Source organism: Mustela erminea, chromosome 14, assembly GCF_009829155.1.
Source record: "Mustela erminea isolate mMusErm1 chromosome 14, mMusErm1.Pri, whole genome shotgun sequence".
Lineage (NCBI taxonomy): Eukaryota > Metazoa > Chordata > Mammalia > Carnivora > Mustelidae > Mustela > Mustela erminea.
The window spans coordinates 50,625,210-50,649,543 of NC_045627.1; the positions used below are offsets into that span (position 1 = coordinate 50,625,210).

Sequence of the window (24,334 nt, forward strand, 5' to 3'; positions counted from 1 at the left end):
GGAATCAAGGATTTGATTCCGAAGATTTGATTCCAAGGACTTGGAATCAAGGATTTGAGCAACTCCCACCTCAGAGATGAAAGTCCAGAGGCCCCATCTGCTCCTGCAGGGTCTCTGGGCTCAGCAGCCCCTTCCCTGGATCGCCCACTGGGTCCCACATACCGTGGGCCTCTGTCCTCATGCCAACTCTGGAGCCTCTCACCTGCCCACTTGTACCCACATTCTGCCCTTATGCCTGCTTTCCCCTCCTGAATGGCCTTTCCTCACTCCTGGGTAGATGTGGCAGCTCTCTGAGCCCTGCTGAGTGAGCCCCGGGCCTGGGGGTCAGAGAATGGACAGTGGGCCCCTCCCTGGGGTGCCTGTCTGAATTCTCTGGGAGAGCTCCCCATGGAGGAAATCATCATAGCCTGTCCTTGTCACAACCCGGGCAGACAGTGTGAAGACCACACCCAGGCACAAGGCTGGCCAAAGCTGCCCCAGTGCACTGGGGGTGCTCCTAGCTAGGCTGAGCTGGACTTCTCTTGAGTAATATTATGATCTTGGGGTGCCAAGATCCTCTGCTCCATATTTCACTCATGGCTCAAGGGTGACAGGAGCTGCCGTGCTCCCACTCAGCTGAGCATGGGCGTGGGAGGGTACCGTGTAGACATGGATGACGTGGGAGCAACAGACTCGGAATGAAGGCAACACAAGCAGAGGGTGGCTTTCTCTGGAAGGGTGTGTGGGGCCGAGGAAGGGGTTTTTAAGGAAGGAGGGGGATTGAACGTGTTTAGTGCTCTTGGAGCGCAGAGAAGGATGAAGATGCAGGAGAGGGAACAGAACAGGGACACCAGTTCCATAAGAGGCAGGTAGGGAATAGGAGCCAGGGTATGAGCAGAGACTCTGGCATTAGTCAGGAAGGAAAACCCAAAGCCCAACTCCAACCCTCTGTTGTGAAATTTGAGGAAAATGGGCAGGGAATGGGGGCATGTCAGGAAAGAAAGGGCTTTGTTTCCACTGCTCTGAGGTGGTATTTGTCTGGAGACGATTAGGGGTGCTGAGTGTGGGGTGAAGTAGTGAGGTCAGAGGCAGGTGGTTTGAAATTGTCATTGTGGTGAAAATTAACCTATGGCAGGTATCCCTCTTGAGTATTGATCCCAGACTTGGAGTCCCCCTGACGGGTCAAGCCTGAGTGAAGATCGCCTTGGTCCAGGAACATGGGACTTGTTTTAAGCAGCTGCGTACAGACCTAGGATCGCGTTCTATCCCATCCAGAGTGCTAGTTCTCCATCTTTGATCAGCCCCACCAGCCCTTCCAGAACCTTCTAGAGAGTCTGCTGACTCTCTCTCTTAGCAGAGCACTCAGTGGGTTTCTCTCCTGGTGTTTGCTCTCTGGCCTGGTGAGTCAGCAAACATGGCTTTGTTCCTTTGTGTGTTTGAGCTCCAGAGCCTTTGTTTTATCCTTTAACCACTGGGGATGAAAGAATGGGCTGCCATGGCTGTAGCTCCTCATTGTTTCCTCGTTTATTAATTTCCCCCTTCTGGTTTCCATCTCAGTCAACAGGGAGAGCATCTGCAGATATGTCTCTCGATTGAGTCCATTTTTTCTCTTCAATTATGTCAAATCATATTAAATTTCTAATTTAATGCCATTTTAAAACCTTGATCTTCCTTAAACTCTGCCATTTTCATAATTAGTTGTTCTTGTCTTCTAGTTTTTATTTCTTTATTTTGTTTGAACATTTCACACACTCTTTTTTTATTTCCCTTTTAGGTTGCTCTATTATCTCTACACTCTGGGCCCTGAATCTCTTTGTTTCTTTTATCTGCTGGCTCTCCTTGGCTAGATACCTAGGATTTTTCTTCCCCCTTGAAATCATCTTCAGCAGGAAATGTTTTCCATGAGACGCCCCCGCTCCCAGTAGCCCAGATGGGGGAGGCACCGCAGCGGGACAGGGCCATGTTTGGCTTTGCTGGAATCTGGGAGATTCTGTTAGGTCCAGATAGACTCCAATGCTATCTTCTCAGCTCAGGTTTCCCACAGCATGCACACCATGCTGCTGACTTGACACCCTCATTTCCCACAAGAACTTGGGACACGTGGTCCTGCTCTGTGTCATGGCTTGGGCTGGAGATGAGGGTTTGTGTCCCGTTTTATGGGGAGCACTGCCCTCTGCAGCTCTGACATAAAACGGAGCAGACTCAGCTCTCTGTGTGCCTGAGCACTGAGACTTCACCTCTCAGCTCCTCTGGCCAGGACATAAGTCTTTTTTATTTATCTGTTTATTTATTTTTAAGATTTTATGTATTTATTTGACCGAGAGACAGAGAGTACAAGGAGGCAGAGGAGCAGGCAGAGGGAGAGGGAGAGGAAGAAGACCATCTGCTGAGCAGGGAGCCCGATGCGGGGCTCGACCCCAGGACCCTGGGATCACGACCTGAGCTGAAGGCAGCCGCTTAACCTGCTGAGCCACCCAGGTGCCCCTGACGTAAGTCTTGTGTTCAAGACTTGACATAAGTCAAGTGTTCAAAGTCTAAGAGCCATTCACTGTTGTGAATTCATTTAGGTTCAAGTTTCTCCTTCTTCCTCCTCCTCCTCTTCTTCTTACATCTCTGGCAATTAGAACATGACTTCCCTTATTTTTTTTTACTGGAATTTGTGTTAAAAGTTGTTCTTAGCATTGAGAATTCAGGGGAGATGGGCAGGCACTCGCTTCTGAGGGCACAAGCCTGGCAGCGGTATGGGTTTCCCCCCAGAGGGTGTTCCTCAGCCCAGGATAGGCACAGGAGAGGCAAACAGTTGGTTTTATCCACTTGACTCAGAGGTTTTACCCTGGGCGTGTGACACAAAGAAATGAGGCCAGGGAAGAGCAGCATATTGGAGGGAGGTTGACCTGGGTGCTGGGCCCTGGGGCCTGTGCTGGAAAGAAAGTGGAGATGACTGTGGGTGGGAGGTCCTGATGGGTTAAAAAACAATGGGTGGGAACAGTAAGTCAATAAACTGGACATGTACACGATGTTGGCAAGAGGGAGATATCTCAGTTGTGCGGTTGGTGGCTTACAAGGCACAGGGTGTGGTCAGGGGTAGGCAGGTGGCTTGTAGGGCAAACAGGTGGAGGCCGAGAGGTCAAGGATAAAAGGTCATGGCGTTGGGTGTGACATCCCATGGATGTCGAGGTTTGCTGGGATAACAGTGGGCATTGGGCTGCATGGCCGTGTTAGCTGAATACGAGGTCTATAGTTCAAAGGAAGGAGTGGGATGGTTGGAGGGAGAGGGCACAGAGTGGCACAGCAGAGTGGCAGGGCTCTTCCCTGAGTCCTTGACTGTGAGCAAGGCCCATGCCCTGGGGCCCACTGGGCTCTGGAACGGGGGCTGAAGCGGGTCACTGGCACGGACCTGGCTGCCCCAGCTGTGAGCCTGCTTAGAACAGGAGGCGGCATGGGAGGCCTGTGGGTTGGAAAAGTACTAGTTGAGAGGTTAGGGCACTGCAGGTCCCGCCATCCTGTGCCAAGTACTCTCCCATTTCTCCAAGTTTAAAAGAAATATCTGCAGTTTCCAGAAAAAGGAAAAATAGTGTCATCAATGATGGTGTGGCAGAAAGCAACACTTAACGGACGTGCAATTAACTAAGTGGTGATTCAGACACCTCCACGTTTGTTCCATGGTTCTGCTGACAGCGGACAGTTTAAGATAGATTTTTAAGCTAGGCTAGTAAAGGAGTATAAGCTTTGAGCGCCATCTTCTGGAACAATCCACCACATCATCCTGGCCTCCCGTTATTCTCATGCCCATCCTCAATGAGGCAACTGGGCACACCTAATGCTCGAGGCCACAAGTTAGGACAGCCTCTGGGGTGGGGGGCACTGCAGGAGATGCCCATCGTCTCCTTCCTGTGCCTTTCCTCCTCTGGGACCCCAGGGTACTTGTGCTGATTGAGCCCCAAGCCCATCTCGGAGTGGGCTCCTGGCCCCAGCTCCCTGAAAGGAAGAAATCCCTAAGCTTCTTCTTTATGGCCTCCTGTCTGTGAGGCAGCTCCTCTCACCACCAGCCATCTGCTTGCTGACCCAGAGTGTGCTTCCCAGGGATGTCCCCCACCCATGGGTAGCGGGAAAGAAAAAAATGAAGGGTCAGGATTTCCGGTTACAAGAAATCCATTTTTGGATTTGAGAATCCCATCTCACCTTTAGGCTCAAGAGCTGCAACCCTGGGCATTCTGCATGTCGTCGGAGTCCCCAGAATTTCCGCAAGGGTCATGAACACGGCCCCCCAGAATGTCGAGTCACCAACATGCTTTTCTTCAGCTCCTCACTTGTCAAAAGAGAAGATGAGTCCCCACGGTCCCTTCCCGATCTTGCCATCTGACCTGAGCAACTAGGTCCTGACCCAGCATTGTCTCAGATTCCCAGGAGCTGCCACTTGGGAGCCCGCACTGTGTGTGTGAGGATGGGGCGCTGTGCACTCTTCATGCTCCATCTCCACGTAGCTGTGGTCTCTACAGCGGGGACAGTGGCCTGCCTGTGGTCACCCAGATGGTCCTTAACCATAGAGTCTTTTCACAAGATCCCCCGTGTCCCCCAGAGCCCACCACTTGGAAGGGGACTCCTGACAATATCAGTTGATTAATGGCTGTTATGGGCTGTACTGTGTCCCCTCCAGATTAATCTGTGGATGCCCTAATCCCCTCAGTACCTCGGAATGTGACTATTTGGAGATGGGGCGTTTAATTTTTTTAAAATTTATTTGACAGACAGAGGTCACAAGTAGGCAGAAAGGCAGGTAGAAAGAGGGAAGAGGAAGCAGGCTCCCCATGGAGCAGAGGGCCTGATGCAGGGCTCGATCCCGGGACCCTGGGATCATGACCTGAGCTGAAGGCAGTGGCTTAACCAACGGAGCCACTCAGGAACCCCTTGTGATGGGGTCTTTAAAGAGATAGCAAAATTAGATGAGGTCACTAGGGTTGGCCCTGTTCTCAGATGACCGTTGTCCTTCAGCGGAAGATGAGGACACAGAGCAGAGGCCTGTGAAGGCGTAGGAAGAGCTGGCCATTTACAAGCCAAGTAGAGAGGCCTCAGCAAGCATGAAACCTGCAGACACCTTGATCTTGGACTTTTAAACTCCCAAATTGTAAGAAAATAAATTTCTGCTCTTTAAGCCACCGAGTCTCCGGTACTTTGTTCTGGTAGCCCGTGCAAACACGGTACCCCTAGATGGACAGACACCGCACGTCCCGTCTGCTGTTAACTGAGCCCAGACTGCACACGAGGGGCCAGCCTTCTCTGTCTCCCACCACTGTCCAAGCCCAGCCCCCGGCTGGCACAGGCTGGGTCGGTAGGTCGGAGGCAGCAGGTGGATGTGGGACCCCGAGAGAAAGGGCAGGTGCCAGGGGCAGGTGAGAGTGGACCCTGAGAGGCTCCTACTTGCTCACATGGCTCAGCTACTTGGGGCATCAGGAAGCCAAAGACAGTGAGAGAAAGGAGCGGGAGTGAAGGATGGCGGGCGATGAGGGGCCACTCACCGAGAGACAGATGGATCAGGCTCCCCAGGTGTGTGGCAGGATGTTGGAGGCAACTGCTCAGCCCATGGTCACACCCTCGACCTGCTCCCACACCCTGTGCTGGGCCTGACAGCAGCCGTGTGCCCACAGGGACATCCTTCCCCCATGGGCACAGCACTGGGGAGCAGCCTTTCAACTTGAGCAGGGGCCGGCAACTGGAGATTGTGGGCCACTGGGCAGCTGAGGGCACAGGGAGGCAGAGATGGGAGCGAGAGAGCGGGATGGACAGAACTCAGAGACCACAAGGCCCAGAGGCGGCCATGTTTGCAGGAGGGCCTGAAAGAGATGATGTTGTTCCCATGGGCTTTCCAGTGTCTGATCTCACCTGGACTGGTGGCCTCTCTGACCACAGGTCAGGACCTGTGGCCAGTGTCATTCTGTTCTGCTGCAGCCCGCTGTGTCAGGCTGTGCTCTCCTGCAGGGGGACCCCTCATGGCAGGATGTTGCCAGCCTTCCCATGGAAATTGTGAGCAAGCTGGGGGCCCATTTTGAAGTGGTCTGTGAAATTTTTGTGAGCTTTGCGGCTCACCTGAGAGATTCATGACATCACAGTAGAATTCTTCATATTGAAGAATGTAGATTTCATACGCTCCCCAGGGCTCCTCCTCCTCCAGGGCTGGACCAAAGTCCTGTCTGCAGGAGGCCTGCATGGCTATTCCCAAACCACCCAGTGCCAGGCCTGCGCAGGCCTTCCGTCCTAGTGGCTCTGGCGAGGCTAGGTCCCTGGGCCCTCTTGACACAAGGTAGAAGACAGATGGAGCTCAGACCACTTGTTTCCTGCTGCAAATGGCCAGATGGTACCAAGGGCCTGGCCACCTGCTTGGGGTATGCAATGGAAAACAGGAATAGTGAGGGGAGCTGATGGATGTTTCTGTAGACTAATTTAGTGCCTGAGCAGATTGCTGAGAACAGCACAGCAAGAAGCACCGGGTGGTGATCGAGAAATAGTGTTTCTTTCTGTCCCACTGGCCACCTCAACATCCCAGGCCCACTCTGGGGGGTCCCGGTGCACGGACTGTGACAGGGGAGGAGTTCCAACATGGAGATATGTGTGAGTGCACTGTAGCTTGCACACTCGTGAAGGAGGCCGGTGGCTGAGCCAGGTGGGATCTGAGGGAAGCTCCCAGCTTCCAGAAGCATAAGCTTTGGCCCAGGTCCACTCTGTGTCTATAGGGGCCACTCCCAAGTGACACCGAGAGGTATTCAGAAAATGTCTGAGGGAAGGAGTAAGCATTGCCCAGTATATTCCCCCTTGCACATGTTTCAGCTCAGGACAGCTCAGATGTCAGACATTTTCTAAAAATGTCCTGCCCTGCCCCAAAACCTAGGCAGGAGGTGGAGACAGGTGATCTTCAAGTCAGCTCTCAGCAGTGAGCTTCACACTTTCTTCACCTTTCTCCTTCACAAAAGCTAGGAGCCCCAGGTTGATGACAAGCCGGAAGATCTGCTGAGCTAGATCCCGGGACGGCAGGGCGGGAGCATGGGTCCAGGAAGGGGTCTCCAAAGAAGCTCCCTTTTCCTGATGCCTCCTGATACTGTCCCCACCAGAAGCAAGGCCAGGGTCCATGGCTGCGGGGCTGGGGTGGGGGGTGGTGGGGGCAGGCCCGTGTTCCTCTCAGATGTCCGTGCCTACTTCCCTCCTCAGCTCAGGGCTGAGGAAGGAGCGATGAACCCAGGTTCGTATTGGCTAAAAGTAAGACAGCTCCCAGCGCCCGCTAATGAACAGGCATGTTGATGTTGGTCAGGACCAGACCTTTCTCCAGATGGGGTCATGGAGGCTCAGAGATGGCCAAGTACCATCCTATGGTTCAATGTAGCTACAACGTTGGAGCCCAGAGCCAGTTAGAAAAGTGTCCTTGGACCTCTCAGGCCGGGATCATGCTTTCACCAGTTACAGACAAAAGACCTCACTTTTTGGGAAGAGATGAAATCTCTCTGTACACATTCATGTTGCTTTAACTCCCATTCTGTAAAAAAATGTTTCACACATTTTTCTTGGTATCACAAGTACAATAAACATGTTTTCCACGATTCTCAGAAGACTGAGAGTCGAGCCACCTTTTCAGAGCTGGATGTGGCAGCTCTTGGCTCATTCGTGCTTGGCCCGTGGGCACCAGCTGCTCTGTGAAGGTGGTCCAGAGCCAGTGGTCCCACCCCATGCTGCACAAGTGTCTGTGACCTACCTATCCGGAGCCTTCCCCATGGGGCTGCACAAGGGCAGGACCACCTGCCCGCTGGGTGTCCTGCGTCCCCCCTCACCGCACTCCGTGTTTACACCACCTGTGCTTTTCACTCTTGTAACCCCAGAGTGAACCCGAGCATTGACTAGGGCCTCCCATTCCATGAAGGACCTTGGGAAGTGGGGCCTGGAGCAGTTGTTTGTTCTCTTTCACGCACCTATATAGTTGTTCTGGAATGGGGCCCAGAGCGGGGTCCAGTGAAACTATGAGTCCATGCCGCAGGGTTAAGCCTCCTCCTCTACTTCCTCCATTTTGAACTGGCTTATTTCTCTGAGACATGGTGCACCTAGCATTTTGTGCCAGGAAAAGCTCTCTTAGAAACAGCTTGTGAGGGGCACCTGGGTGGCTCAGCCCAGGTCATGATCTCAGGGTCCTGGGGTCGAGCACCACATCGGGCTCTCTGCTCAGTGGGGAGCCTGCTTCCCCCTTCTCTCTGCCTGCTTCTTTGCCTACTTGTGACCTCTCTCTATCAAATAAAACAACAACAACAACAACAACAAAAACCAGCTTGTGAGATGGATGGGCTGGGGGATGCACCAAGGGCCCACAATGGGGTGGGAGATGTTCTCTGTTACTGTTCCCGTCCTGGCTGGTGGCAGGACATGGATCTGTGGCCCAAGCCATGACAGGACGGGGAGGTCGGGAAGGGGTCCTTGAGAAAGAGCAGCTCCAGATACAAATGCTTTGGAGAGTTACACTGCGAACACTCTCCACATACTTATACACAGGCCATGCCAGGTAAGACTTTTACTTATTTATTTTTGTTTTAAATTAGGGTCATGGCTATCTAGCCACTTTAATCCATACAGATTAAAAACCCAAACCTGACTTTTTTTTTTCTTTTTAACCTACACTTGTCTTACAGAAATTCCACCGAAAAGCATAATTATGACATTGAAGGATATGAGGGTGGAGGCAGAGAGGACTTTCATTTCCTATCAGCGTGGGTTGGAGATGACTGGGTACGGTCCCGGTCCCGTTGAGGGCTCACGGCCAGTAGGGGAGGGTGTACATTCTCTAGGGAAATGGAGAGGGTCCTCTAACATTCTTCTGGGCTTAGGGACTATCTGGGGTAGCTGGAAAAGAGAAGTCGCCCTTGTGTTTGGTGAACTATAGGGGGTTTGCCTCTTTCTAGGACACATTCAGAAGTGGGGGTAGCCAAACTATGAACACGAAGACTGTGGAGTGAAGGGGGAGAGACTCAAGTTTTCCCTCTGCACAAAGTTAGGGAACAAAACACAGCATTGCATTCATATTTCAGAGACATTGGGGCATTTTTTTCAAGGAGCAGAATTTGGCCAAGACCCCGGGCGTTGCAGCCCTTGGTGACCGATGAAGAGCTGGCTGTGGGAGGTGGGAGGCATCCGTGTCTGCATCCAGCAGACACCAGGGCGCTCTGTCCTGGCAGGAGCAGTATAGATACGTCTCACACAGTGCAGCGATGTTCTCCCGGTAACAACCTCTCGTGCTGATCAGCAATAGATTCCAACTCCTTTGACTGCAAACCAAGACTCAATACATATGTCTAATTCAGTGCACAAGGGCTCTTAATAATCTGGGGGTTTTGGTGCATTAGAGGCTGGGCTAAGGGGGCGGGAGGGACAAAGTGGTTCCGCAGACTGCCCGGGTCGGGGTAGAGATCAGCGGCAGCATCCGGGAGCACGTGGGGAGGGGGCGCTGGCACCGTGAGTAGCAGCTGTTGATGGGGAAGCATGCCTGGCTGGACGGAAGGCAGACCTTCCCGCTGCAGGGCAACTGCCTGCAGAGGGGTTTCACTAGGGTGAAGTTGAAGCACCGGCCCTGCAGGGAAGAGGAGAGAGAGACGGTCGCTGAGATGGCGCCGGAGCAGAACGCTGGGCTTTCTCCGGCTGCTGGGGCCTGCCGAGCACCTTCTCTACCTAAGCCCATGCTGTTCCTGTTGCCCAGATCCCCACTGATCCCTCTGCTGGATCTGTGGGAGCCTGTTGGTCCCCAGAAAGACCCTTCAGTCCTCACGTGCAGTGAGGCAGACTTGGGACTTCTGTGGACCTGTCATTCATTCATTTGAAGTGTTACCTTGAGTGCCCGTGAGTGACAGAGGGCCCGGACAGCTGCTTTCTCTTATTGGGACGGTCATCATCATCACCCTCGTTTTAAAAGTCCTTCCAGGGGCGCCTGGGTGGCTCAGTGGGTTAAACCTCTGCCTTTGGCTCAGGTCATGATCCCAGGGTCCTGGGATGGAGCCCTGCATCGGGCTCTCTGCTCAGCAGGGAGCCTGCTCCCCCCGCCTCTGCCTGCCTCTCTGCCTACTTGTAATCTCTCTCTGACAAATAAATAAATAAAATCTTTAAAAAATAAAATCCTTCCAAACCCTTGAGAATGACCTGGGCTTTCCCTCCTAATATAGCTACATTAGAAAAACAACATACCTAAAACCTCTGAGACCCGTTGGGTTTCTAAGTGTGTTCTCAATAAACCTGGGACACCTGGAGCCAGACCTTATCCTTTTTCACACCCACAAGGAAGTTTAGCCAATTGAACTTTTGAGAAACACACACTTGGGGACCTGCACCCCTCTGTGCAGAGTGGAGACGAGCCCAGAGATGGGCAAGGACTCCTTGTGGTGACTTTTGCTAGTGGGACAGCAAGACTCACATACATTTTAAATTGTTACTTTCTAGGCCACATTCTATGCAACATCACCTTAGTGTCCATTAGGTTAATATTTTATCTTTCACAGGTAAGTATTTTTGCTTTTCCTGTTCGTAAAAAGTAATACTTGCCCGTTGTAGAGAATCCAGACAATACAGACAAATGTGCACAAGGAAACAGAGGTTGCTTGTTTTCTAACCACCCACGGTAACCACTCTGAATAGAATCTTGAACTCTCTGCAGATAGCAAGTTTTTTGATCCTTTATCAGCAATCCCTTTTAAGATCTCTACTCCCTAGCTGGCCATTCTCACTCCCAGACCCACAGCCCAGGCGTGTGTTCTGCGGCCGCCCTCCAGCTGGCTCCCCATATTATCCCTGCTCACCTCTCCTGCCTCCTTCTCCCCAGCCTCCAGGGCATCAGGCCCAGCCTTAGGGTCTACTTGGCCCAGACCCTGTCCTGAGCCACATGTGTCTCCGGTCACCTGTCCATTCTCACCTTCTTGTGTACCCACGGACCATCCAGGCCCTCAGGCTCCCTGTTTAGGCCAGCTCGGCTGTGTCCATTCCCCTGGTCACCTGTTCTGCACTCCCCTAGTTCAGACCGCATGGGATCCTCCCCTCCGAGCAACCCCTGAGCTCCATCCCTGCCCCAGGAACACATCAAAAACTTCTAAACTATTCTTAACGGTTCCTGTGTGTGTGTGTGTGTGTGTGTGTGTGTGTGTGTAAACTTAAAATCAGCTTTTCCTAAATATGTTCTTTACAATTCCATTAAAGGAGAACTAAGCCCATGAGTTCCTCTAGGAAAAGCTGGCAACGGGGTCTAGGTTTTCATGTTCTCAAATCTTTCTAGCGATGAGTAAAGCTCTGTGGTTTCGTTATAGGTCAGTACACTCGTGCTGCCCAGATGCATGGGAGTGCTGCTATTGAGAATAGTTTGGAATCTTGTATCTTATCTTTATTTCTACCTCTTTTATTTCTGCTTATTTACTCCAGAATGTGAACAGATTATTCTAGACCTAGCAACTGCTGGGGGTCCCTCTGATTTTGTTAAGAGATGACTGTGGGGCATCGGTACTGAGGTCCACCCTCTCCCCCATGCCTGAGCCTATCCCTGGGAGCTGCTGGCTGGATCTGCCCACAGGTAGCTGGGAGGAATGAGGGGCCCCATGTGTTGGGGAACCCTGGAGGGACACAGAGACCCTGAATCTGTGGTGCAAGTGTCAAGGGGTGAGTGGAGGAGTTTGGGCATTGAGGGGGGTCTCCTTCCTCTCTGCCTTCTTACCATTTGATGATCTAAGCCAGTGACCCCTCATTTCTTCCGTCAGCTCAGGCCTGCACAGGTGAAGGACTATCCTTGAATCTACCGGCAAACAGTCGCTTGCTAGCCCTAACCTCCGGTGCTTTAAAGCATTATTATTTTAACCATTATTGCATTTTCTGCTACTTCATGAGGAATATGTGCATGTGTGCACGTGTCCTTGCACGTGCTTGGGCATGCCTCTGTGTGTGTGTGTGTGTGTGTGTGTGTGTGAGAGAGAGAGAGAGAGAAAGAAAGAGAGAGAGAGAGAGAGAGAGATTGTGTGAATTTTGGGTCAGGGAGAAGGGAGGGTTGCAGAGCACAGGGGAGCCAGCTGCTATCACAATCCCAGAGTTACATGTGAGACCTTCCCCAAGTTCACTGGCTTGATAGTTGCCTGGGAGGGGGGGTAAAGCCATGTCCCAGCTTTGTCACACACGCATCCCTGGTGCAGCTCCCTCTGTAGGTAAGGTCAAAGACTCAGGAGCTCCTGGACTACGAATGCATCGTAAGGCCCATCTGTATCCAGCTCTGTTTGTTCCTTGGAGAAACTCTTTTCTGGCAAACATGCCCAAGGTCTGTCAGCAGCACATTAGGAAAGTAAGGTGTTGACATTCACAACTGTTTGCCCATCTAAGACACTGCACTGTGGACAGAAGTACATTCCACGTGTTTCCCTACTGTCCTCATAGTCTGGTACAGGGTCAGAGCATGAACTTGGACATGAGCCTCCCCCGGGGTCATTCATTGCCCTGCCACAGCCCTCCACAACCCTGTCACTTCAAGTCCATCACTAACTTCAGAGGCTCAGTTTCCACAGCTGTGACATGCTGAGAAGTGACCACATTGCAGAAGAGAGAGACAGTCATATGGCCGCAAGGCGCTGGGCTGCTGGTGTTGTCCTAAGAGCTTCACGCGGGAGCCAGTCTGGGCAGGAGACTTAACTGTGTGGGCCTCAGCTCTCTCCCCCATGGAGGTGTGGGAGATGGAGGAGTCGGTTGTATAGAGCCCTCAGGACAGTGTCCAGCCTGTCTGCGGGCTTTGTGTAAATGGCAGGAGCAGTCCCTGGAAAGGAGCTGATATGCAGAGCCTCTCAGGGGGCACACGGATTACACACCCCGGCATACAGTTCTAGGACTGTGGGCAGCACCTGCGGTGGGGGAGGGTAAGGGGGCCTGATTTACCTGGCAGAACTAACAGTACCAGCATCTGTGAACTAGTGCGCTGCTCTGGGATAAGGCAAGGAGTGAAGAGACACTGATCTCACCGGGGAGCCAGGGTTTGGGTCAAGATTAAGCAACTAGACTGAGTCTTGCTGTACCATTTTGTATATGTCAATAGGAAAAGTCAGTCTAGAAAGGAAAGTTTTTAGAAAAAATCTGGGGATTTAAAGGTAGTAGGGGTGGTGGTGCGGAGAGTCGTAGTCATTTTACAACCATCTGCAGTATCTGCTTTCCCACGTGGAAGCCCCAGGCCACACCCATCTCTAACCCCAAGCAGCCTGGGCTGGGGATCTGGGCTTGGGGCCGTGTTGGTATGCAGAGACTGCAGGTCCCAGTGATATTCAGACCCTTTGGTTTCTGGTTGACTAGGGCCTGGGACCAGTGCATTGAAGGCTTAAAGAGAAGGTGCCAGAACCCTGCACATACTGCAGTCCTGGGGGCCTACCAATACTCAGGACTCCAGGAGGATGGTTGGCGGGACAAGGTCAGGAGGGACAGATGAATGGGGAGGGAGCCCCCTCCCACAGGGCTTAGTTAATGGGCTCCCAGGTCTGCTCAGGATGAGAGGATTGACTTCAGACAGCCCTGGGTGCTGAACTTGCTCTCCGTTGGACTTTGCTTCTTTCCTGACCTCTCGGATAGTGTTTGGCCATCGGCACACACACAGGGTCCCTCCTGGCTACAGAGGGGGCTGGGCCAGCTCCAGAGCTGGCATGGCAGTGGTCTGGCAGAGCTGTGGGCAGCTGGCAGTGCCCCACAATGCGTGAGTCTGAATTCTGCCACCCTTCATCTGGGGTCTTAGGAATGTGACCCTCCTGGAAGGTCATTCAGCACCCTGCCCTCACCTGGATGGGTAGGATGGCCCTTTCTGGTATCCCTTCCTTGTTCTCCATCTGGTCTCAGGCCTCCCTCCATGTCTTGCTCCATCCCTCCGCCCTGAGTGGGCACCGCTGGGTGGATTCAGGGCACAGGGTTGGTGTGGTGCTCATGTGACCATCATGGGGCTGCGGTTCTGGGAAGAGGCTCCAGGAGAATCAGATGGAGAAGGGAATTCTGTGTGAGCATGGCTGGGGCTGAGGGCCCTGTTCAGACCCAGAGCCCAGAGCCCAGCCCCAGAGGAGCCCTGGCACCTCTGACACTACATGGTGGCCCTGCTGGGGGTCAGCATGCATCGGGGGTGTCTCCTCAGCAGTGTCCCAAGCCCCTCAGGCCTGCCCAGGACTCCGAAATGCCCACCTGGTACCGAGGGAGAGCCGTGCTTGCCTGATCCAAAGAAGTGACTTATGTGGTTCTCACTAGGGCTTCTGGGGACTTCAATGTCCTCCAGGCCCCTGGGCCAGTCTGTGCAACGGGTCTGAGACCCTTTGCATGGTCAGCCATGGTGAGCCAGGAGCATGGTCTTCGTGGGCCCTCAGTCTGAGCCTTGTGGTGTTTGTGGGGTGACCATCATGGGATCAAGATCCTGACCTGACAGGGGGCAGGGTAAGGAGAAGGGTAGAGCCAGGTCAAGTCCAGCTCTGCCACTCCCAGGCTTTGTGACCTGGGGTAAGTCACTAGACCTCTGTGCCTTAGCTCTCCCTTTGTAAAGAAGGGCATGTTAGTAGCACTTGCACATGGAGTTGCTGGCAGGAGTACATAGTCAAAACATGTAGCGTTCTTAGACTGGCAGCTGGCCCACAGGAAGATCTGAGAACAAGAAGCTGTCACTGATATTCAGTTCTATGGAGGACACCTGTAATAAGCTGGCTTCTCCCTGTTGTCACAGGCAATGACACAAGGAGGGACTCTACTACCTGGTAAAAGCTTTCAGTGTTGGCCAACAACATGGGGGTGTCACCATGCCCTCCACTAGTCCTGGCACAAGAGTGAGCCATGCAGGAGAGTCTCAGTGGATGGGGGCAGCCAGCAGACCTCCAGTGGGGAGCTCAGTGGGGAGGGATGATGGTCAGGGCCAGGAGAACTCTGTGGCTGGCCTCCCTTTACAGCTTCTTTGACTTAAGTTTGGAAGCGCTGGGTCATAAGAACTTTCCTGTTATTCTGGAGAGGATGTGCATGAAAATGTAGGTGCCAGACCCAAATTGGCCTGTGAGGCTCATGAACACCACCTCTCCACATCTTGGCATCCTCCCTGGAAGGTGCCTGGACACAATCTCTGACCCACAGACCTAGAGTGCAATGGTCAAGGGCAAAGAGCAAAGGCCTGCTGGCCCATGAAGAGCATCCCTGTGCCCCTGCTTACCTTTCTCTTAGGCTGACACCATATCAATGGCACTTGGTTGCAGCTTTGAACAAAGTCACACAGGGTATCCAGTTTGCCCTGAAAAGCAGATGTGGCCATGGGGAAGCTGTAGGCATGGCGGTCACCTCCAGAGGGTATAGTCCTCTCTGACTTGAGATGGTCCCAGAGGGCTCTGTCCCCAGGAACACACTGAGGGAGCCCTGCAGCGTCTACCTGGGGCAGGGGCCTGGTGGCCTTGTGAGTTTGGGGTCTCTGGAGTCTGAAACATGTCTTCCTCATGCTGGGCTGCCTGGGGCCTCCTCATTCCTGTCCTCACAGCCCCCTGTAGGGTTGGGGGTTCCCTCACTGGGTGGGGGCCTAGCATGTCCTGGAGTGAGAACATTTCCTGCAGACCTTGTCCTCCATGAGGCTCTGGTCTCTTCATGTCACTGGGTCCCCAGGACAATGGAGTTAGCTCAGTCCCTCACACAGCTGAGCGGACGAATGCAAGGCTTGCAGGAGCCACTTTTAATACTGAACTTTTAATAGTGAACAAACCTTGCTCAGAATTCTCCTGTAAAAAATTTCCTTATTTACCCCAAAGATGCAGAAGTAGTGAAAAGAATGGCCATATGTATCCCAATGTTCATAGCAGCAATGGCCACAGTCGCCAAACTGTGAAAAGAGCTGGGATGACCTTCAAAAGACGAATGGATAAAGAAGATGTGGTCCATATATACAACGGAAAATTATGCTCCCATCAGAAAGGATGAATACCCAACTTTTGTATCAACATGGACAGGACTGGAGGAGATTATGCTGAGTGAAATAAGTCAAGCAGAGAGAGTCAATTATCATATGGTTTCACTTGTTTGTGGAGCATAAGGAATAACATGGAGGACATTAAGAGAAGTGAAGCGGGGGGAGTCGGAGGGGGAGACTGGACTCTGAGAAACAAACTGAGGGTTTTAGAGGGGAGGGATGTGGGGGGATGCGTGAGTCTGGTGATGGGTATTAAGGAGGGCACGTATTGCACGGGACACTGGGTGTTATATGTAAACAATGAATCATGGAACACTGCATCAAAAACTAATGATGTACTGTACGGTGACTAACATAACATCTGACCCGTGGGAGCCTGTTTGTATGACTGAGCTTGTGTTTCGTCATCCCCCTGCTGGCTGCTGAACACCAAGCCATTGCTGGAGCTGCTCAGCAGCTCTTGAGCAAGCCCAGGACTGGCAAGCTGTAGCCAGCTACCAGCGTCTGCAAACCTGGGCCCATGCCGAGGGGGAGACCCTAGTGCTGGGCCCCGCGTGGTAGTGGTGGCAGAAGCCCTCCCTTTCTGTTCTCTCCTGGGCTTGGGGATCAGGGTTCTCTCTGCTTTTTCTCTAGTGCCAAGGGATCAGTGTCAGTTTCAGTAAAGTTCATTTCCACCTCAGCCATAGTTTCTGGGTCCAGGCCTGTGGAGCATGAAGTGGCTGCCCTCATTCTCCCTCAGCCCCACCTGCAGGGTGACCGCACCCTCTCTAATGCCCGTCTCACCTCTATCCGTCTTATTCCGCCTCCTTGGCACCCACAGGGGATGACCATCGTTGGGCATGACTCCATACATTTCCTCGCTGGCTCCTAGGAAGAGAAAGCAGAGTCTGCTCGTGGGTCTGGCAGCTCCTCAGTGTAGACCCATGTCATCTAACCTCTTAGCACCTGTCCAAGCTCTGCCCACTCAAAAAAGCACAAGAGAGTTTTCAAGGACAAATGAGGAGCATCCTGCACCAGGACAGTGTTCTCTATGTGAAAATAAGCAAACTCCTTTTGTTTGCAGAAATGGCTTTACCCGCCCTTGGGGGAGAAGCCCAGTCTTGGGGTTGTGCAGTGTACAGGAGGGCTGTCTGGGTGGGAGCATTGGCAGGGGACAGGGCCACACTCACCTGACCCTGGCAGATCCTTTCTCAGCACGTGGCACTGCACCCAGTCCCTGTACAGCCATAGGCGGTGAGGCCTGCTTCCTACCAGCCATCAGGCTCGGGTACCCACTTCAGGACACTGAGTCCCCATATAACTCCTTCTTCTGGGGCCTGGTTTGGGCCCCCACCCTGGGATATCCAAGTCTGCTCCCCTGACCCTGGTTCTCTGTGCTCACCTGGGCTGGGCCTTCCTCCCAGCTCGATGCCAGGTAAGACACCTTCCAACCTCCACAGCCCCTCATGTCCCTAGAGTCCCACCCTAGCCAAGATCCTGGCCCTGCCAGGGGACAGGGATGGAAATCAATAATATGCAACCAACATACATCAGAGTCCAGGCAGAGGACCAACGTTTGAAGTCTAAGGTTCCTATTCTCAAAGTTCACCCAACTCTCTCAAAAAGTCCTTTGGAAATTGATCCAAAGTCCATATATTTTAATAGGGATCCCAGTGCTTGCTGAAACGGGCTACCTCAAGTTGCTAATTCGGGGGCAAAGGCCCTGGAGCAGCAGAGATGCACACATGGGAAGGGTGTTATGAATCCCAAGTCCTTCTGAGGCCGCCCCCGTCCCTCGGTTAATCTCTTCTTTCTGCCAGCTCTCTTTGCCCAGGGAGCTGGGAGGTGCTGGGGCAGGGGGTGCAAATATCCCACAGGCAGCAGGAGCCCTTGTGTGTGAAGTTCAGTGTGGGCATCGAGGGAGCAGACCGCAACAGAACCAAAATCATGACTTACCCTTTCTATTATATGCACCGCTGGTATCTCCTTTTTCTAGAATGTTAAAGAGACATGAACACAGGCTGGAGTGGCATGGAGGGAGCTGGCTCCTCCATGCAGACAGAAGGGGTCCCTATAAAGTAGCAGTTGGACAGAACACAGACTTTGGAGTGTCACTCTGCAAGCCACTGCCCATGGGTCTCTGGTCAACCAGCTGCACCGCCAGGAGCCTCAGGCTCCTGAGTTATCAAGGGGGATCGGAGCTCCCTGAAGGGTGCATGGGAGACAGCCGGACTAGGCTCCCTGGTCCGTGGCAGAGGAGGGAGTGGCAGAGGGAGCTCCACCTCTCCCGCAATGAGACCTGCTTGTGTTCTGCAGGTTTGTTCTGTCCTTTCCCCCCGTCTGCCATCCCCTCTTCCTTCACCAGCTCTGGCCGGGGCTCTCTCAAACCCAGCGGCCAGTGTGTCTGCGCTCCTCCCTTCCCCCCAGGACCAGTATTTGTCCTTTGCTAAGGCTCTGCTTGCCACACACTATGAAGGTGACATTTTACCCTCCACCCCCAGATACCCATCCAGACCAGACACAGGACTGTAAGTTCCTGAGGGCAAGGCTGGTGTCAGGTCCATTCCTAGGCCTCTATGGCCAGCAAGGGGCCCAGCATGCCCTGGCCCTTAGCAAGGAGGAAGGAAGGCCAGACATCCTGGATGAGGGCAAAGATTCTTGTTGGTGTCTAAGGCTCAGTTGTCCCAGAGGTCAGGACCCCTGCCAGCCAGCAGGATTCTCCCTGGGGGCTCTCAGTGCCTCCTGCAAGACCCACCCTCTTCCCTCAGCAACAGAGGCCTTGTCTGGTGCTCAGTCTGTCTGAGTATCCAGAAGCCTGGCTGCTGTGAGGCCTCCCTGGCATCTGGGTCCTGGAGTGGCTTCTCCCCAGCGTCCAGGGCAGCTCACTGGCCACCTCCAGAGACATGCGTGAGGCCAGCAGCCCTTAGACACATGGTGAGTCTCTGCCTGGGAGCAGAAGACAGGCTGTGCCTCTGGTTGTTCCTGTGAGGACCTGGTTGCTGATGGGCAGCTGCCACAGGCAGAATCTGGGGGTGAGGCTGGGAGGCTGAGTCCCTCATGCTGTTGGCATGGTGCCAGGAATGGGACTATGTTTGAGATGTTACTTACCTTTTTGAAGCAATATCGCCAGATGCACCAGATAAGAAACGGGAGTAAGACCAGGCCTATGACGATCCCAGCCAAGACGACAGGGTTCATATCTGGAAGATATGTTTTGCTAGGTGATGGTGTGACAGGCTGGACTGGTAGTAGAGGGACATTTGGAACGGGAAGTGGAATCTGTTCTGGCGCATTCTGCAGAAAGCACACATGTCAGCAACAGGGGTGGGCATGAGTGACCTCTTACTGGGAGCATACCCTAGTACCCACACCAGACCTCCCCATCCACCTGTTCCCATGGACCTCAGATTTCCCCACCCCAGGAAACACTGAAGACTGGAGGACAGAGACAGCACCCAGAGAGCCACTGAAGAGCCCTGGGCCACAGAGTGCACCACCAGCCCTGCTCAGAGGCTCTGTCCCAGAGCCCTGACCAGGGAGCAGAATCCCCATGGTGGGACAAAGCCAGTCCTCCCTACACCCCTCGGTGGACATGCTGCACAGCCCTGCCCTAAGCTAAGTGGTCTCCTTTCCCAGAGGCAGGGGAGGGAGAAGACTGAGGGTCTGTGTACAGGAGACAAAGCGGCTGAAGGGAGAGGCAGGGTCAGAGCCCAGGGTGGTGTGGCTCCTCCTGAGGTCTTTCTGACATGTGTCTGCAGGGGGCGGGCTGTGAGTTGGTGGGACTCCTGATGGGCACATGGGTGAGTCAGTCTGCTGATTCAGGAATGTATGTCCAGACATAAGCGAAGACACAGTCGGAGGACTGTCAGCACTGCTGGGACTCTCCCCGGCCGGGACAAGACACTACGGTGGTGGCAATTAGGCACCATCATCCCTCCTCCCAGGCAGCTGTCTTCTCCATCCTAACGCTCTCTGTCGCCCATGTCATGGTGCCCTATGCCAGGTATCCAGAAGACATGGAGCTCTGAGGAGGAGGAACCTGGGAACAGAACCTTCTTTGCTTATGTGCCTGTCCTTGAGCTGAGCCCCAGGCCCTTCCCACAGCCCTGGTTGCTTCCCCCCCATTGCAGGAGAGTAGGGTTAGAGAGCGCTAGCAGAGAGGGACAGCTGAGGATCACGAGAAAGCGGTGGAGGTAGAGGGGAGGCTGATGGTCTCTGCCAAATGACTGCGGGGGCGTGGTTCCCAAGTGGGCTGGGGCTTGGGCCAGTGATGGGCATGTCAGCTGTACCAGCTTATGAGGTACCAGCTGTACCAGCACCTGGCCCCACCCTTTAGATGTCCTGTGTCCGGGACTTGGATTTGGAGTGTCCCAGTGTCCCAGAGGTCCTGGACTCTGGCTCCTAGCCCACAGCCCCCCAGGCTCTCTCAGCTGCCTGTCTGGAATGAAGGATGGAGCTCTGAGCTTCCCCCCAAAACAGCTGGGCCAGGGGAGGTGGCAAGGGGGGAGGCATGTGTCAGAGGCTCAGCACCATTTCTAGGCTCAGGGCTCTGGCTGTCCTCTTTCATGTGCCTCCAGTGACATGAGTTTCTGCAAGGCCGGGACAGGTGGCTGCATTGCAGGGTCTCCTGTGGTCCCACTCTCAGGGCACCTGAGAAGCCTGAGTGTGGGGACAGCTTGCCGATGACAGGCTGAGGGCCCCAAGCTGGCTATGAGAAGCTGCCCCAGCTGCCTGTCTGCAGGAGCCACTACTCAGGCCCTTGGCACCCTGTCCTTCCCTCTTTCCCCCCAGGGTGTCTGCTCCTTCAGCGTAGGTGTTCTGGACAGCCCAGGAGGGAGGCTGAAGTCTTACCCTGGGGCTCACGCAGTTCTTGCTCGTGATGTTAGCACCACTGCTGATGAAGTTGATGCCATTATTTAGGCTGACTTCAACGAAGACCACCCTAAAGCAGAGAAATGGCAGAAAGTGATCAGCAGCCTGGGTGGGCACAGTTCTTGCACTCTGCTCAAACCATAGCCAGTGGCTCTCCTTGCACTGATTTGCTCATTGCACTGTGGGGTCACCAGTGAGCACATGACATGGGGGAAGGGAGGGGCTCATCATAAGCACTTGAGTTTAACCACTGCAGTGAAGACTGACCAGGCATGGGGAGCCTTACATGAGGTCAGATGTCCTTGTGGCCATGGGTAAGTTCCCAGGGAGAGTGGCTTGGTGACATTGGATTCCTCTCCATTTACAGAGTATGTTGGCTTAGCTCTCACCAGCTGCCTGGAACTGAGATACCATTCCTGGAGTCATCATCTCCAGTATCCTCCCTCCTCAGCAGAGATCCCACAGCAGGTCCCTGAGCATCTTGTGTGACCACCGACAAGGACAAGTGTTGACAATGCCTTGAGCCTTCTCAGAGAGACATGTTTTCCCCAGCACAGGTGGCATGCCACATTCTATATACCTTACAGTGATGGAAACTGTACATGTGTGGCCCCTGACCTGAGCACTTACTGATCTGGATTATCTATCTTTACTCCTGGGCAGATCACGGTGTTTTCCTCCACAGAGGTGGCTTTTTTACCTAAATGAAAATCATGAGAGAATACTGTTAATGCATGTCCACCCACCCATCTTTCCCTTTCAGTTGGTCCCCAGCAAGCAGAGCTAACACTCTGGCGGATACCAGCTTCTCTTTCTGCCTTCCTCTGGGCCCCTACTGTGCACCAGGCCTGTGCAATGCTCTGGTTGAATGGAAAAGGCAGCCTGAGTCCCAGCTCCCTAGGGTCTTACATCTGAGGGACTGGAGGGAGACAGACTAAAAACTAACTAACAAAGAACAAAATAAATGTAGATGCAGAGAGTGACAAGTTCTGAGACAACAAAAAGCAACGGAAGGCACAGAAAGTGGAGGGGAAGGGGCAGGTACTGACGAATGGGGGACCTGTCCTGACCTTTAGAGACACCATTTCCCTTAGGGGACTGAAACATTCATCCTGCAGTGATGCATTGGCCAGAAGTAGCTCTGGGTTGACCAGATGGCCCTGCAGGAAGATGTCACTGAACATACTATAATCAGGTCAAATGATGGCATCAGGGGGTAACTGGGAAGGCAAAGGATGACGCAGCAAGTCTTCCTGCCCCCCAGATCTCTGGGGAGAATCACACCCACTTCAGCACTGAGGGCACATCTGCCTGTCCACCTGTGTACTTCCTCAAGCCACTCGACCCTACAGAGGTACGCCTGAGCCTGTTTCCCAAACGTTGGTTTACGTAGGCAACATGGCTTAGTTAGTTCAGCTACCATTTTACGGTAGAGAAAAGAGACGCTGAGAATAGATTCCTCATTTGGTGAAGGACACACATGTGACATACGCCTGTGCCAGGATTCCAGGGTCTGGGACTGGCAGCTGGCAGCCTCTCTCCAACCCAGGTGATCTACCCTCCGTGGAAGCTACCAGTGCACCTGGCCCATGCTCAGAGCCCCAGGGCTGCCTCTGTTTCCACCAGCAATCTCCATGGATTTGGGTCCTTGTCACTCAAGGCAAGTGAGTGTTGAGCCAAGGGAGGGGAGAGCAGCTCTGGGGCACACCCCGCACCCAGAGCCATTCTCAGTAGGGGGAAAGCCCTGCTCCAAGAAGCTCTTGTGTTTTGGGGTTGATGGACTTCCCAACTTCTCGGTCAGATCCCTCCTTCCCCTTGTCCACGGAGATCTATCCTCACAATGTTCACAGTGCATGGTCAGCAAGGGCTCTGAAGGCCTGGCTGGCTGAGGGGAAGGCAGCCTGAGGTGGGGGATTTGTCACTTGGAGGCACCACCAATGGGGCTACTTACTGAAGGACTTATTTTCGCTGAAGATGAATTTACAAATAACTTCATCCTTCTTTTTTGCGTTATTAAAGCCTGTTCCAGTAATCATCAATTCATAGTTTTCTACAAAGACAACATTCAAAAGGCTGTGTGAGGCGGAGCTGAGGACACCTCTGTCTTCCATGGCAGGCCACCCCCAAAATGGAATGCTTAGGGATTCCTATGAGGAAGCAAACATGTCAAAACCAAGATGTGTGATTCCCCTGGACCAGATCTTCACCCGGTGTCACCAAGGGTGCACTTTGAGTGTCAGGGGAGGCTTAGGTTCTTGGGGGGCCTCTCACCTCCACTCCTGACATTCAGAGCCCATTCAGAGCCCCTGCCTCTTGCTCTGCATATCCTCTGAGTCTGTGACCCTGCGGAGAAGAATCCCTCAGGGAAGGACAGCTCCTGTCTTTGCCGTGGTTCTGGAACTCTACAGATGATTTTCCCCTGCCTCCTCCTGATAGGCTACAACCAACCCACGTGGGGTTCAGCAAACACTTCCTCTATCAGTGTGGAGACAGGTGAAGGCCTTAGACCCCAAACAAGGTGCTACATCTCCCCTGGAGCTTCTGGGCTTCTGAAGCAAAACCAGGGGGCAGCTGGTGGGCCTGGCCCTCTGGGAGTTCACCAGGCTAACCTGCAGGTCTTCAGCGGCAAGCCCAAGGTCATTAGCCTCCACCACTGCCTCCTGTCCCAGCTGGGCTAACTCCCCTTCCTGAAGCTTGATTTGCCCTAGCTCAATTTACTCTCTAGATATAATTCTTCATATTAGCAGAACTGGACCAGCTGTCCCAATTCCTCCTTTTTCCCGTCTCCCCGAAGCTTCCATTGATCAGGGCACTGTCAGCAAGTGCTCTGCTTTGAAGCATATAGATTCTAGACCTGTGGCCGGACGCTGGCCTGTTGATGTGGGTTTTTAGGCTTTCAGGCGTTTTCCAAAAATGAGAGTTAGCATTGTAAAGCCCACACATTTCCTTTAGTAATCCAGATCACTAGCTTTCTTGGAAAACAGGAACAGCTGGTATCAGTGAGTTTGTAGTTCCATATGCCACTGCCCAGTTTCAGTTTGGGGGAGCACTCCCCGTGGCCAGCACCTGCTTTACTCCGGCACACCCCACACTGCAGTCTTTCATCCCGACTCACCCCTCCTGCTCGTGGCACCAGCCTGGCCCCTGACAGATGGAACTGGCCCACTCAGGGCTGACTTGTTGTCTTTAAGTGACGTGTCTTCTCCCACACACAGTTGCCAAATCTCACAATGCTGCTTTGAATTTGATTGTGCCAGGCTCCCTGTCATACGCTCTGAGGACGTGACCCTCCATGACACAGGGTTCTGAGATTGGCCAGGAAGGAGCACTTGGGATTGTCTCCTGTGAACCCTTTTGCCAGCCCAGCTAGGGCCACCCCAAGAACAGCTGCTGCCCCTCAGTATCACAGAAGTAGCATTTACACTTTACAACCCAGGATTTTTTATTGCAAAGAAGTATTTCCTTGCAAGACAGAACTGTAAACGCATAACCCACATTGTTAGTAGATACAGGCAGAGAAGGGAAAATTCATCAGACTGTGTGTGGCTGCAGGTGAGATCAGGCTCAAGAGGA

General features: G+C 53.3%; 1 protein-coding gene across 2 annotated transcripts in view; it reads right to left on the reverse strand.

Moving 5' to 3' along the window:
- Nucleotides 1–8,675: 8,675 nt before the first annotated feature.
- The window catches only part of ANTXRL (ANTXR like), a 60,205-nt gene continuing 44,546 nt past the window's right edge, over nt 8,676–24,334 (reverse strand). For both annotated transcript variants that reach the window (XM_032313695.1, XM_032313696.1), the window contains 8 exons: nt 22,713–22,811; nt 21,392–21,461; nt 20,741–20,831; nt 18,998–19,183; nt 17,846–17,881; nt 16,694–16,777; nt 15,170–15,247; nt 8,676–9,574 (listed from right to left, as the gene is read on the reverse strand). In XM_032313695.1, coding sequence (XP_032169586.1) covers nt 9,359–9,574; nt 15,170–15,247; nt 16,694–16,777; nt 17,846–17,881; nt 18,998–19,183; nt 20,741–20,831; nt 21,392–21,461; nt 22,713–22,811 — 860 coding nt within the window. In that variant the 3' untranslated portion in view covers nt 8,676–9,358. The remainder of the gene's footprint in view (nt 9,575–15,169; nt 15,248–16,693; nt 16,778–17,845; nt 17,882–18,997; nt 19,184–20,740; nt 20,832–21,391; nt 21,462–22,712; nt 22,812–24,334) is intronic.